Source organism: Triturus cristatus, chromosome 11 (assembly GCF_964204655.1).
Source record: "Triturus cristatus chromosome 11, aTriCri1.1, whole genome shotgun sequence".
NCBI lineage: Eukaryota > Metazoa > Chordata > Amphibia > Caudata > Salamandridae > Triturus > Triturus cristatus.
In genome coordinates this window covers 31757336-31772211 of record NC_140594.1, presented here as the reverse complement: position 1 = coordinate 31772211, position 14876 = coordinate 31757336, and the positions used below count along the sequence as shown (strand labels likewise).

Here is a 14876-nt window from a genome sequence, read left to right as displayed (position 1 = left end):
ATTGTCTGGACGGACACATTTTCTTCTCCTACCTTTTCAACTGACCCCAGTTTGTTTACATGGGGGCCTCCAGGTCCCAAAAGTCCCCTAGCACCTGGAGAGTCCTCCCGGGGATCCGTACTGGACTCTGTCATCTTAGAGCTGTACACGGAGCTGCTCGGTGCTCTGCTCACAGATAACAGCAGCAAGATTCACTAATAAGCCGATGACGCGCAACTCGGCTTGAAAGTCTCCCCTGCTTCAGATATCCAGAGCCTCAAACACTGCTCCTGCATCATCCAGACCTGGATGTCCATCACCTACCTGAAGATCAACCCAGCCAAGACAGAATTCCTCCTGTTTGCTAAGAACAAACAAGAAACAGTACAAGCGTGGCTCAGTGACATGAACTTTGATGGCTTTGAACCCCAACTTTCACGGAATGCCAAGTCACATGGATTCACCCTGGACACCAGCCACATCCTCAAGGAACACACTGTCAAAAAACAAAGGCAGCCTGACCAGACCTCTCTCCTGAAGAGAGTGAAACTGTTTGTTCCAAAAAGCAAATTCAGAACAGCTGTTCAAGCCCTCTTTTTATCATATCTCATGGTGGTGATGCCCTGTTCTCTGGACTCCCAGACTCCACACTGGCTCTCTTTAAGGGCATTCTACACGCCACACGCCACATGCCACACCATGTCTCATCCATAGTTAAAGAAATATGATCACACCAGTACCCTCCTGGTGGACCCCCAGAGGCTGCCCGCGGCTGCCCTTTCCAGCCTGCGCCACCTTCAAGAGTAGATGTGTCATTTACAAAAGCCATCCTAACTGGCCCCCTTTCTTACCTTACAGACAGGCTCACACTGTCTGGTGGTTCTCGGCACAACCACAGTGGAGACATCATGAGAATGCAAACTGAGACGTGTAAGAAGGAAAAAACAAGACAGCAGGAATCTCCCATCTATACACAGAGAATTTGGAACAACATCCCGATGTCCACCCCAACACTGCTCTAATTTAGGAAAGCGTCGAACATTCACCTCTTTAAAAGCACTACAACGCCATGCGTTAACCACCCACAGCTCAGCCACCTCTCCTGTCACTTGTTGACTTTATGCTTGTCTTTGACCCTATGCAGAGCTCCGCTGCCCTCTGGTCAGGCTTCCGCTATAGAAATACAATTTAGATGGCTACATAAACAGTTTGTGTAATGACCTCTCCTCCACCAGCAAGACATTACAGCACCTTGTTACTCCTTCTTACTTGGGGTACTGACCCACTCTGCATCAGTGGCACATCAGGCCTCCTTCTTGCTCAGTGCACTGACCTCGACCCCATTAGTAACACATCATACCTCCTTGTTACTCATCGTACAGACATCTACTCTATCAGCAACCCTCCGAGTTTCTTGTCCTTCCATTTCTAACCCCTTCGAGTCAGTAATCAGGGCTTTAACTGGGCCGGGTCCTGGCGGTGCTCAGCACCGGCAGTTCTAAGAAGCAGGTGCCGATACGGGTCTCTATCAGGATCTCCAATTCTGTCCCACCCTCAGGGTGAAAAAAAATCTTAACTCTGCAGCAGAGCCACCCTTCACTGCTGTTGATGTAACTTCAAAGACTCTTTCATTCTCATTATTTCAGAACTGAAGCATTTAAAATATCTTATGCAAAGAAACCATTGTTGTTGCTTGTTTATCTCATAGCGATCAATAGTCCCGGCTTGTTGTAGGTGTGCTGATACTTGTTGAATTATATATCTGGATGCATATTACCAGTCAGGTGGAACACTACGCTAAGCATTGATTTTTTGGGGGGAACAACCTTTACAACGCAACTTTTACAACGCACTACCTTTACAACGCATTTTTTACAACGCATAATCCATTACAACGCATGACATTACAACGCATGACACTACAACGCATTTTTAAAAACTACCTTTACAACGCATTCCATTACAACGCATACTACCATTACAACGCATACCATTACAACGCATAATATTACACTACACTATCCAACACTTACCCTACTGTTGCACCCCCTGGAGTTAGAATAGTAATTTTTACCCCTATACTATCCAACACTTACCCTACTGTTGTACCCCCTGGAGTTAGAATAGTAATTTTTACCCCTATACTATCTAACACTTACCCTACTGTTGCACCCCCTGGAGTTAGAATAGTAATTTTTACCCCTATACTATCCAACACTTACCCTACTGTTGTACCCCCTGGAGTTAGAATAGTAATTTTTACCCCTATACTATCCAACACTTACCCTATTGTTGCACCCCCTGGAGTTAGAATAGTAATGTAATTTTTACCCCTATACTATCCAACACTTACCCTACTGTTGCACCCCCTGGAGTTAGAAAAGTAACTTTTACCCCTATACTATCTAATACTTACCTTAAATGCAATTTAATATTATGCGTTGTAATGGTATGTGTTGTAAAGGTAGTATGCGTTGTAATGGAAATGCGTTGTAAAGGTATTTTTTAAAAATGCGTTGTAGTGTCATGCGTTGTAATGTCATGCGTTGTAATGGATTATGCGTTGTAAAAAATGCGTTGTAAGTGCATGCGTTGTAATAGTGTGTGTTGTAACGACATACATCCATTTTTTTGCTTATGTGTTTTAAGCCACGCCCTTAATTACATCGGCCACGCCCCTTTGAGAGACCCCGAAGTTTTTTCATCTCACTTAAAGCCATGTCAGTAATGCGTCATGTTTCCTTTTAAGTTGGTGCACTGACTCCGCCATCATTAACCCATCATGGGCTTTACTACACGCAAGCAGGTTTTATGCTAATTCGCTGTGCGTGTATAATTAGAGAGTTAGGAAACACATTTTCTCCACTCTGCAAAAGTGAAAAGTTGGACAAAGATGAGTCAAAATTAGTTTGTTTTGTTTTTATTACAGAATTAGGTAACATGGTGCACAATCAGGCATTGTGCGTAATCAGGCACGGTGCACAATCAGACATGGTGCACTATCAGGCACGGTGCACAATCAGACATGGTGCACTATCAGGCACGGTGCACAATCAGGTACGGTGCACAATCACGCATGGTGCACAATCAGGCACGGTGCACAATCAGGTACGGTGCACAATCACGCATGGTGCACAATCAGGCATGGTGCACAATCAGTCATGGTGCACAATCAGGCATTGTGCATAATCAGGCAGGGTGCACAATCAGGCATGGTGCACAATCAGGCAGGGTGCACAATCAGACATGGTGCACTATCAGGTACAGTGCACGATCAGGCATGGTGCACAATCAGGCATGGTGCACAATCAGACATGGTGCACTATCAGGTACGGTGCACAATCAGGCACGGTGCACAATCAGGCATGGTGCACAATCAGGCATGGTGCACAATCAGGCATGGTGCACAATCAGACATGGTGAACTATCAGGCACGGTGCACAATCAGGCACAGTGCACAATCAGGCATGGTGCACAATCAGTTTGCACTATTTCCGACTAGTATTTTTCATTAAAATCTCCATTGTGCACGCACTTTAAATGACGGTCTTTTATATGTTTAGCAACGGTTCCAAGATACATATCTTCCATTGTTTTCTGGTGTGAACTGGGGAAACATTAGTTTGCCCCATTCTGTGGTGCACAAGAAGCCAAATACTGCAAGTCGGACTTGCGCTGCCTTTAAACCAGTGCAAAATGAGTGTAACACGCTCCATCGTGTCACCTGCTGTCAGCGGCTAAACCCTGCTGCCGATGGGGCAAGGGTCTACGTCACGTCCACATCTGCAGCCATTAGTGGCAGTGATGTTGCCATGGAAACAACGACAACATTCTTGCATTTCATTGTCAGTCCTTCATCTGTACATACTTCAGACAAAACTCTTGGCCAATGCATAGAGCAGAGAATAAAGGGTGGGGGGGGGGCACATATGCCTAAGAGATGCTTTGGGACCGGTCTTTATGGCAATCGAGCAATACCAATGAGGGATGACCCAAAATATACTTGTTCTAAAAACCAACGCGGGAAGCTGCTGGTGCTATAATATGAGGGAAGCCTATATGTAGACAAAATAATGTATTTATCAGCTGGGGAGGTTTATAAAGCACTACGAGGCTTATTTATGAAAGTGTTGTGCCGCCCTGGTGCCACGCAAAGAGGGTGCAAAGCAACGCAGCTCTAAAGTAAGCTCATCAAGCCACGAAGGGCACCTTGCGTGGCCCTGAGAGGCTTGATAAATCTAGAGTAATGCAACACAGTATAAATCGCTGCTTTGCGTCCCTGTGCCCCAGGGAGGCGTTCCATGGCTGGAGCGCTGGTGTTCCCACACAGCCACCCATGGACTTTGGGGCGTCCCCAGATCTACTGTTAATGGTAGACCCGGGAATGCATCAAAATGCAGCGCCTCCTCGTGTGATGTGTAACGAGTAGAAATATTATTTCTCCTCGAATTTCCTCTTTCTATGTGTGCCGCAGTCTGCAGCACACATAGAAAGAGGAAAACGCATCTATGGGTTGGTTTCGTGTAAGAAGGTGTCCCTGTCTGCACAAAAACACCCCTGCCTACAACGCAGGCACCCGTGCACCGTGGTGCAAGGGTGCCTGTGTTGGTGTCATGTAGCCAAAAGGGGGAAGGCGCAAGTAAAAGACAGGAATGCGCTGTATTATGTTAAATTAGGTGCATTCCTGGCCTCTACCTTTCATGCAGTGCAGGAGGGTGACTTGCTGCGCTGCGCTGCTTGAAAGTTTAATAAATCTGCCTCTATGTGTTGAATTTTCAGTCACTTTAGAGCACTTGACAGATTAAAACACAGTTTGCTGATGAGGGGAGGTCTGTGTCCAATCAAGCATGGTCACTGAACGGTGTACGAAGGACTCCTTCATGAGTCCTGTCATGAGGTTGGTTCAATTAAAGGCCCCTCTAAAGAGCTCCGCCTTCGGGGGCTTCCTGAATCGCAAGAAATTGGGTTCAGATATCGGAAGGAGGGGGTCAAAGGCGTTCCGGAGTCGAGGTCCTTGCACGCCCAGAGACCCCACTCCATGGGTCATCCCTTTAACTGGCGGTGATTGACCCCACGGGGGGGTTGGTGAGTGGCTGCGTGAGGTGCCTTTTTCTGCAGGCGTGTGAGGCCTTTGCCACAGTGTTGTTTGTGAATGTCCTCATTATCTTGCATTTAATCATGGCATCCACATGAGACCCTGGAGCGCATTAAGTGCAGATGTGATGTGATCCTACTTGTGCATTGTACATTCTGGCTGCTTGGTTCTGAAGTCTTCGGAGCCTCATGATGAGTTCATGGAGAAGGCTAGAAAAGGTCATTCTATTACAGTGGCGACGAGGCAGATGGTTCCTGTCAGTGCTACCCGGTGGTCAGTGTGGACGAGAGTAAGAAACTCCTGCAAGAGTGAGAGCTGCAGATTCACAGACTGTGCCACCAGGTTAATTTTCATTTTTTTTATCTGATTTGCTCTTGAAGTATATTGCCCTACTTGTCTCTCTCACTACCTAAACCTATGGAAAGCACTCTGATACCCACCTGGGTCATGTTCGCGCTATACAAAACTTTAAATAAATAAATAGATAAATAAATAAATAAATACACGGTAAATATGAGATCAGCATCAACGAAAGCCCTCAGGTGCCTATTTTGGAGAGGCAGGTTCCTCTGATCTGAAGGCCTGATGAAGGGTAAGGAGGGAACCGAAACATGCACCTTGATCGGGTTAGCTCAGTGATTCACCATCATATGCACCACATCAAAAAAAGAATTATGTTCAAACTCATAACAACCACTTTAAAGTTGCCTTTAAAAGGTAGGTAGTTTTGCACAGTTTTACCAATGTGCTAAAAAATGAACAATGTCTCAAAAAACGTTCCCAAAGGTGTACTGCCCTGGCAGAGATGGATAGTGAGCCAACCAGCCAGATTATGTTCTTGCAGCCAGGGCTCTAAGTGGGACGGGTCCAACTTAAAGCCCTGCCTGCACCCATTCCTGAGCCAAAACCAGAATCTGGGCCGGTCCCAGTGAATCTTCCTCTATGTAGCCTAATGCTGTGTTCTGAAACCAAAACACTCCCAGGGCCTTAGTGCGCTTTCAGGTCTCTTTGCTATGAAAAACTGCCTCATAAAGTGGTGTGTGCAAAAAAGGTGCACTCCGTGCCTAATTTGAGCCAGTGGTTTATAGTGCTCGGTACCAGCACTTTATAGTTAACAGCGGCACTTATGACAGCCTGCCACACGGTGGCAATGTTCATCTAATTTTGTGATGAGCACAACCACACTTGTTTAATAATTTACTATACATTCAAAATGACTAATACCTGCAACCTAAAGCTATAAGAACAGCCTGGGCAGCAGGTATCAGTCATGTTAAATCTGCACTAGAAGTCTGGCTTGTCACACTTGCAGGAGTGCAAAGGTTAGTAATTCTGTTGGCACTGCCATTGGCAGCGCTGGAGGGTGCAGAGGGGGTTTGCATGCTGCAGCTGCTTCCTGCCAAGGTCCCTGGCACTCATGTTTTACAAATTCAGCTCTGGGTGCCCCAGGACGATTGTCAGTAAACCCTTTTACACGAGCTTGGGGTCTGGCTGGGTGAGCCAGCATCAAACAATGGTACACTCTGGGGTCATTTCACACGTCTCCAAGAGATAAAATAGGATTTAAATGTGCTTTTGATGCCAAGTGTCCACAGTGGTAAGAAGGTTTACTTCGTATGAATTTCAGGACCGCCTGCCTGTCTGTGTGTGTAATTGCACTTACAGTCATTGATGGAGCACACAAAACCAGGTGAATGTCTTCCATGCATAATGAGTATATATTTCAGCCCAACCTTTAATTAACAAAAGATTGAGATAAAAGCTTCCAGGATTCGGAGTTGTTACTTGCGTGTTTTAGAGTTCATTCATGGCTCAAGCAGAAACGTGCATGTCTGTAGGAAGCCTTAGACTAGTTAAAGATCTCTGCAGCAAAACCATTAGCCCACTGAGCTATTTTGCATAAGCTAAACATTTGTGACCGATACATGTGATTCCCTGCAAGAGGGACCTCAGCCCTCTGATCTATTTAATAAGTCAAACCAAGGATCAGAGATGGCTTAAAGATCTCTCCATCAAGTGCATTAACCACCTGAGTTGTTTTCAGATCTGCGGCGCTGTGCCCAAGTTCCGCCACAACAGGGCTTCATAAAAATTCTCGAGTGAGGCTCTCTTTTTTTTCTCTCTATAGTGCCCGATTGCTACCCTCCCCCAGTAGGACCCTAAGGCGAAACAATTAGAATGTGTTTCTATCAATTTAATGATTTAATGCCATTTAAAAAAAAAGCTTTCAGCTAGAAACAGATAAACAAAAAGCCCTTCGTCTGAGAGACATAGCATGGAGCTGGCATTGCTCACGAAAAAACACATTTCCTTTGTCCGCAGCCGCTCGGTCCTGGAGACGCCTCAGATGAACGCAATGAAAGGAGTCTGGGCGCTTTCACAGAGCTCGTGATCCTGTGCGCCTGCGCCAGCGCGGGCAGCAGGGGCGTAGGAGACACTAAAATTCTGGGGGGGACAGGGACAACCTTGTGGACTTTCCAGTGACCCTATACAAATCCACACCCGTTAAACAAATACAATCGCATACTTTCGAAGTGAAATATTGAGAAAAGCAGGCATATAGTCACAATTTGCATGTATGCTTTATTGTTATTTGCATTCATATAGTAATGAGACCAAATGTTTTTAAAAAAACATGTATATGAATCTTGCATCTTAATGCACAAAGCAAACAAATGAAGCTGACTTAGGGTGGGGGCGTCGTGTTTGCAAGTGCATTATGGTTTGAAAAGTACCTGCTGCTGCATTCCTGGTCTCCAGCAATTTTCAGGCAACAATAAAAATGTGAAGATAACTTTGGTGATTAATGTTCTTTATTGAGAGAGATCGAAGGTTTGTCTAGTGGAAGTTTTAACTCATGGTAAGGTAGCCACAGTGGGGTAATATTCCTGCTGCAAAGAACGTGTACCATGCAGATCACAAAATGCATATCACGTAAATAGGTCATTGAGTTACTGCTTTTGTCCGAGAGATTCTTTTGGTATTTGCAGTTTATGAGTTAAAATCCTAACATTGAACAGTGAGCTATTAACCGTCATCAAAGAGCTGCATGAAAACCTCAAGGTATAGATTAGAATGTTTTGATTTTTCCCCAGTCTTTCCCTATCCTAATGTTGAAAAATTGGTTCATTAGGATATAAATCCATTCTGATTATTATAGAGAACCCCCCAACCATGGTGTTATGTTTTAAATTCTGAGTTTGTGTTTCTCTAGTGTTGCAAAGCCACCCTGTGCCCTGGGCACTCCCCAAATGTTTGCTGACTGGTACTGGTGGTACCTGACTGACTGACCCTGGCCTCTGCCTAAACACCTAGTGCTATTCTGAAAGAGACACAAAAATACAGTGGAAACACCTACATACACTAGGGTGCACTATGGGTTAGGGTACCCCTATGATTGCGATGACCTCTCCTATAAGGCCCTAGTACATAATAGGGCAGGGGGATTAGAACTACCTTTAAGTCCCTAGAACATAATAGGGCATGGCAGTTTAGAGGCCAGCAGCCCTTTCTGCGCTTGCGTGTGTGCACTGCTGAAGCCTGAGGTCAGTTTAAAAGCAGCACTGGGTGCCAGGACTGCTTTTAAAATGCAAATTGTGCGCAAACTCGACTTTTGGGTTTGGGGAACTTACAAATTGATCAACTACAATGTTGGGGCAAAATTAAGTTAAGTGAAAAAATGTTTTCCACTTAACTATAGCTGTATCATATTTGCCACATAATACATCATCTGCTGCATAATCTAACGATTTCCCCCAAAACAATTTTGTAGCTCAAAAGGATCACAAATTAATAAAAGAAATGTGACTTATGTTGCTGTGAAGTGTAGGGCCCTTTGCAAAGGTTAGTAAAGAAAACAATTGGTCCCATACACTCCTAATTACACTCAAATGAATACCTGTAGGAGAGTGTAGTATGCAATCAATTCATACAACCGAAAATATATAATGTAAAGGCACATTCAACAGGGAAAATCTCATAGATAAGAGGCCAACCAAAGTCAAGGTTGTACCTTCAGAGACACAGACGGATGCGGCACGTCTCCAACTTGTTCTAAATTAAGAATTGAACATCCCACCGGGACCAATGGCAGCATATGGTTAGAAGGTCTCACGCCGCTCCATTTCAGCAGTACCTCGCGGTGATTTCTCCCCCACCCTGAAGCAATTTCAGGATATTTTGACAGAGTACAGTCTGGAATTTAATTTCATCACACCACGACCGTATTCGGGTTCCCTTTTATTTGTCCTGAGGAAGACCCGCAGCAGAGGAGTCTACTTACCCTTTTGCGTCAGGGTCGAAACTTCGACATTTTCCCAGTGAGCCTACACCCAACAGCTACTGCCCTACTACTCCAACCACAGATGAAGATTCACTGTGCCTCCATTTGAGAAACATTTACCAAAAATTAATATTGCGATTGAGCTTCTGGGTAGGCCCAGTACGGTAGGGGTACCGGCCTTGTCAGGGTTTAAAGCCGGATCTCTTCTGCTTTAGTGTTTTGAACTGTTCTTTCTAAACGCCTTTTGATGATCTTCATCTTCCTTCTCTACCCCACACATGAGCACCTACCCCACACATGAGCACCTACCCCACACATGAGCACCTACCCCACACATGAGCACCTACCCCACACATGAGCACCTACCCCACACATGAGCACCTACCCCACACATGAGCACCTACCCCACACATGAGCACCTACCCCACACATGAGCACCTACCCCACACATGAGCACCTACTTTCACTTCTTTCTCCTTCCTTGGAAATAACCTCGCTAATATCACATGCTGCATACTATGCCTTTGTGTATGTTTTTCATTTTATGAATATGACTCAATGGGAAATAAATTGATGTTTGCAATTTAATTGACTTTGGTTGGCCTCTTATCTATGAGATGTTCCCTGTTGATTGTGCCTTTACATTATATATTTTCGGTTGTATGAATTGATACTACACTCTCCTACAGGTATTCATTTGAGTGTAATTAGGAGTGTCTGGCACCAATTGTTTTCTTTACTGATCGATACCCAGGTCCTTTGACACTATACTGGGTTACCCCATTTATTATAATGGTTACCTTTGCAAAGGTTGACTGGTCACCTTTCCCACTGGTGCATTTCTATGTTACACAGGTACTAATGAGGCGAAAGCTTTGCAGAGGCTGTTAATATGTATAAATATGTCAAAATAATAAAATATCATAAAATGTACCGCATTACGCTGCAGCCTTTTTATAGTTACACTGCGACATAATTTTGGCCTCCATTGCTGCATAACTCCAGTGGCCCGAAAGCAGGCTGCACATGTTAAAAGTGTTTGTGCATGAAGCAGAGACCAAGACGTTTGCAAACTTAGGGGCTGATTACAATGGCAGGCGGACTTCAGTCCATCCGCCATCGAATCAGGGAATGGGACCTCTGGCCTTCAAGGTGGAGGCCCCACGATAGGCATTACAATGCGACCGCCACTACGGCGTTCGCAGTGCCTATATTTTACATTGCAGCAGGTGCTGCTGACTGCATCATCTGCCGCAATGTAAAAAAAGGACATGTTGAATATATCACTGCACTACGTGGCAGGCACAATGCGGTGCCTGGCACATGCTGCAGTAATATGTAGGGTGGCATCATAGATGCCCCTCAGGTCCCATGTCTGGGGGACAGGTGTAAAGGGGCCTGCTACGTGCCCCCAATGTCCCTTTCTGCCAGCTTTTCCATGGCGCAACCGCCATGGATAGGCTGGCGGGTAAGCAACGTGCCTGGTAGGCACCACCAGCATTGTAGGAATCACGAGCCCCTCCGCCGCACCGGCGGGCTCAAGGAGGCCGCCGGGTGCATGTGGTTGGTCTTTCCAACCGCCAGGGAACCACCCGCCATTGTAATATGGTGGGCTGTGATGCAGTCACCAATGGCGGTGGGACCGCCACCGATGGGGCGATGTAGCGGTCCCACCACCATTATAATCACCCCCTAAGTTTGGTGTGCATGCAAATCCTACATTGCCAACCCCTGGCAAGTTGCACTACTAGTGCTGGAAAAAGGCCAATGGAGGTACCAATGGGTGAGGTGGACTGGCCTCAAGGGTCTTGTGACCTCAGTGACAGATTCTCTGTCGAACTAGGGTGTGCTTCTTCGTATGCCTGCCCGTAAGACTGGAAGTAAACTGCAGTATGGATTGTGGTGAACAGGCCTTCAAGGTTAAGTCACACTTGCCACCGTTAGGGTCCACCTGCGGGTGCTAAGACACCTGGGCTTCCCAGGTCTATCGGGCCTTCTAAGGTGTAGCATCGCAATAAGCGCTGTCAGGAGTGTGGTCTGGTGGACTTGTCATGAAGGCTGAACATGGTTCTCCAGTTCCAAATTCAGCAGCTCTGGCCAGAGTGCCACATCCTCTCCCACACTGAACACCGTACTGTCCCACTGAGAGAAACTCGTACTGCCTTCAGCTACAACTCAATTGTGCTGCGACGAAATTCAAATTATGCACTAGACAAATGTAAAATGCTGCCTGAAAAAAAATTAATAACACCCTGGAAAAAGCAAACACTCATAGGGAATGCAAGAATAAGCAAAGCATGTGAACTGTAATCAGAAAAAAACATGGTTACCTTAACGGTTTCATACTAATTATTCAGAAATCAGTAAGTGATTTTGCCTGAAAAGTTCAGGATATGGCTACAGGACCAAGAAGGGACCTGTTTCAATGTCCATTGCTTATATCCTTTCAAAATGTATACAGTTTGGTTTGAAAAAGACCACATCCCCCAACATTTATAAGCTAAAATAATTAAAACAGTTGAAAACGATCATATTAAACGTTTCCACTCTACCCATTAACCAGGTGTTGCAGTCCCTTTAAGAATGGTACACTTCCCCACCCTGGGAAAACAATGTTGTTCAAAGAAAGAAGATAAAAAGAAAGTAGCGCTTTCACTGGCAAACTCTGTAAAGTGGCGCTAATGTGTGTGGGTGTAAATAATAATCTGGCCTGTCTATTGACCACTCTGTATTGCTTTATTTAGGTATTTAAGTATTTTTCTCTCCATTCCGAGGTTTTTCTTTTCAATAGAAACGGTCAGAAAATGAGGACATTTACAGCCAAAGTGTTCCGCTTTTTTGGATCCATTTCACAGGGGAACAAATAAAGAAAAGGAGAGGCGAGAGAGAGTACCTTAAGAGCTGCCTCTTGAAATCAGCGCGTGAGCAGGAGCGAGACAGAGACAGAAAGAGATGGAGGAATAAAGAGAGGAGGGCAGCCGATACGGTCCTTGCCATGAAGGAAAAGAGACAGCGTTTATTTTTCCTTCTCTGCCCTTTCCACAACGGCTGAGCCTTCCTGCGGCATAACAAAAGGCAGAGGGCGGGGGCCTCTGACTCCAGGCAGGTCAAGGGCAGGGCCATTAGGTAGCGCCTTTACGCGCTAATGGCCCTGCGAATTACAGAAGGGAGAGGGGAAAATCTTTTGTCCCCTCGACCCCCCCACCCTTGTCCCCCCACTCCAAAATCTGGGGGGGGGATATATCCCCTGCGTCCCCCACACTCCCTACGTCCATGGCGGGCAGCCGCTCTCAAGGGCAGACAAACACACATCTTTTCAACCTTCAGCACAAAATGTCTCCTTCGGGTTTAAAAAGGGTAGAAAAGGTAACATTACTCACGACAGAATAGCGAAGGTGACAAGCGTTACTGCCAGGCAGACGATGGACAGAGAGCAGCCCACGTAACTGATGGACGACAGCGCCACCTGGTGGTCCTTGCTGACCTGTACAGGAACAGAAGACAAAAAGCAGAATGTGACTTGCCATAAGCAAGCGGTAAACATACACGGATACAGGGATAGCGCCAACAGATAGTGCCACGAGGACCGGCATAGTGCCTGTCTGGTGCAAAGTGCAGAAGCAGCTTCGCCCCACGCTTTGCTTTTACAGCGCTGCGCATGCTCAGTGTGTTAAACATTTTAGGAAGAGAGAGAGGCACATGTGTGTGCATGTGTGTGAGAGAGATGTGAGTGAGTGCGTGTACATTACAGTGTGTGTGTGTGTGTGTGTGTGTGAGTGTGTGAGGGTGTGTGTGTGAGAGTGTGAGTGTGTGTGTGTGAGAGAGAGGATTCCAAGGACCGGGTTCTGATGGGGGCGGGCAACTGGGGCAGTACAAATATTTACACATTATATAGAACACAATTTCATATATGTTCAATGGCAAAGCATACTTTCTGCTCTCTACTGTATATAACATCGGGGGTACTTAAGTGTTCAGTCACATGGCACAGCCCTGCTTCATTTGCACTTTAATAAACACTTAAAGGGGCAGATTTATGAGCCCCTTGCGCCACTTTTGCGTCACTTTTCCCATGTTAAACGTGACGCAAAAGTGGCGCAAGGGGCTCATAAATCTGCCCCACAGACTAGAGACTGATTTATCAAGCTTTCATGCAGCGCGATGCAGCAAGACCCCGTGCTGCCCTGTGGGAAAGTGAGATGACATGAATGCAGCATGTTTAACATGATGGCGCAGTCCGGTGCTCTCCTTGCACTGGCACACAATGTGCTACCTTGCCCCAACTTAGGCACCCTTTCCCCATGGCGCAAGGGTGGCAGCGTTGTATGCAGGATGGTTTTTGTGCAAGAAGGGGCATCTGGAAGGATAGAAGCAATTGGGTGTCATCAGCATAGGAAATCCCCCTGCGACCCCAAGTTTCAGCCAGACTCACTAGCGTCTCCAGATTAACATTAAACACAATGGGGCTGAGAGCTGCACCCCGAGGCGCTCTGCCCTGCAGCAGCTTTGCAGAGGAGGGAAAGGGGGATAACAGGGCCGATTGAGTCCTGTCCGCCAAGAAAGACGTAACCCAAGAAAGGTCCTGACCTTGTATCCCCAGGTTCCTGAGTCCGCCCAAACAAATCTCATTGGAGACCGTGTGGCAAGCTGAAGATAAAACTAAGAGCCCCGCCACATTAATGGACCTCGGAACCACAGCCGCCTTTAGGGCAGTGCGAGCGGTGCAGCCGCACTGGGAGCTGACCTGTGGAGGGGGCTCTGACCTCGGAGGGCGGCACTGTGTTTAGCAATGACTCATGATTGGAGAGATGAGGGGCACTTTTGCCCGATGGAAGTGATGGAATCCGAGGTGGTGATCGTGGGGTGCAGGGTACCAAAAATGATTGTCACACCGGGTGCCACCAGTGCTAAGGCCGGCCCTGCTGGGGGAAGGGAATACTCTCTTTCCCAGTGCATCAATGCTCTATGACTCCCTGTCGGGCAGAGATGTGGGGAAGTTATTAAGGTTTACCTTTTCGGCAGATGCCTGTACTAGTCTTTCCGGAATTAGATGTTGAGTCAGGAAGGTGAGGGCCCCCTGGAGCAGGCCTATGACACCTAGCAGAAGGTTCTCTCACTTGTGCTGCTAACCACGGCTTGGAGTCAGTCGCCATCAAGGCCTCCGCCAGGACCTCGCTAAAGGGAATCAGTGGCTTGGAAGATTAAGGGCCTGATTGCCAACTTTCTTTTAGTGTCGACAATAGCAAGTTTAGCATTTCTGCAGCTTTGAAAACTACACGCCAGCAGCTGGACCAATGGCAAGTCCAACCCATTCACAGGAGAGGTGTCAAGGCCACTGGCATTTACCAAGTCTACGGGTAGGCTGGCATCAGTGTAGGGGAGGGGGCAAGTTGTCCACCTCCTAGCTGTTGTATTCATCATGGGAACCATGCTGAATGCCCCATAAATGTCGGAAACAGGTCAAACAACCTCCTCCATCCGTCTATGACACTGGCGTAGAGGACGCTAGGGGTGGACTTT

The 14876-nt window shown here is 46.5% G+C and overlaps 1 protein-coding gene across 2 annotated transcripts in view; it reads right to left on the bottom strand.

The window, feature by feature from the left end:
• Positions 1-14876, bottom strand: part of ADGRD1 (adhesion G protein-coupled receptor D1) — a 1181274-nt gene that overhangs the window by 324148 nt on the left and 842250 nt on the right. For both annotated transcript variants that reach the window (XM_085636451.1, XM_085636453.1), the window contains one exon: positions 12737-12840. In XM_085636451.1, coding sequence (XP_085492577.1) covers positions 12737-12840 — 104 coding nt within the window. The remainder of the gene's footprint in view (positions 1-12736; positions 12841-14876) is intronic.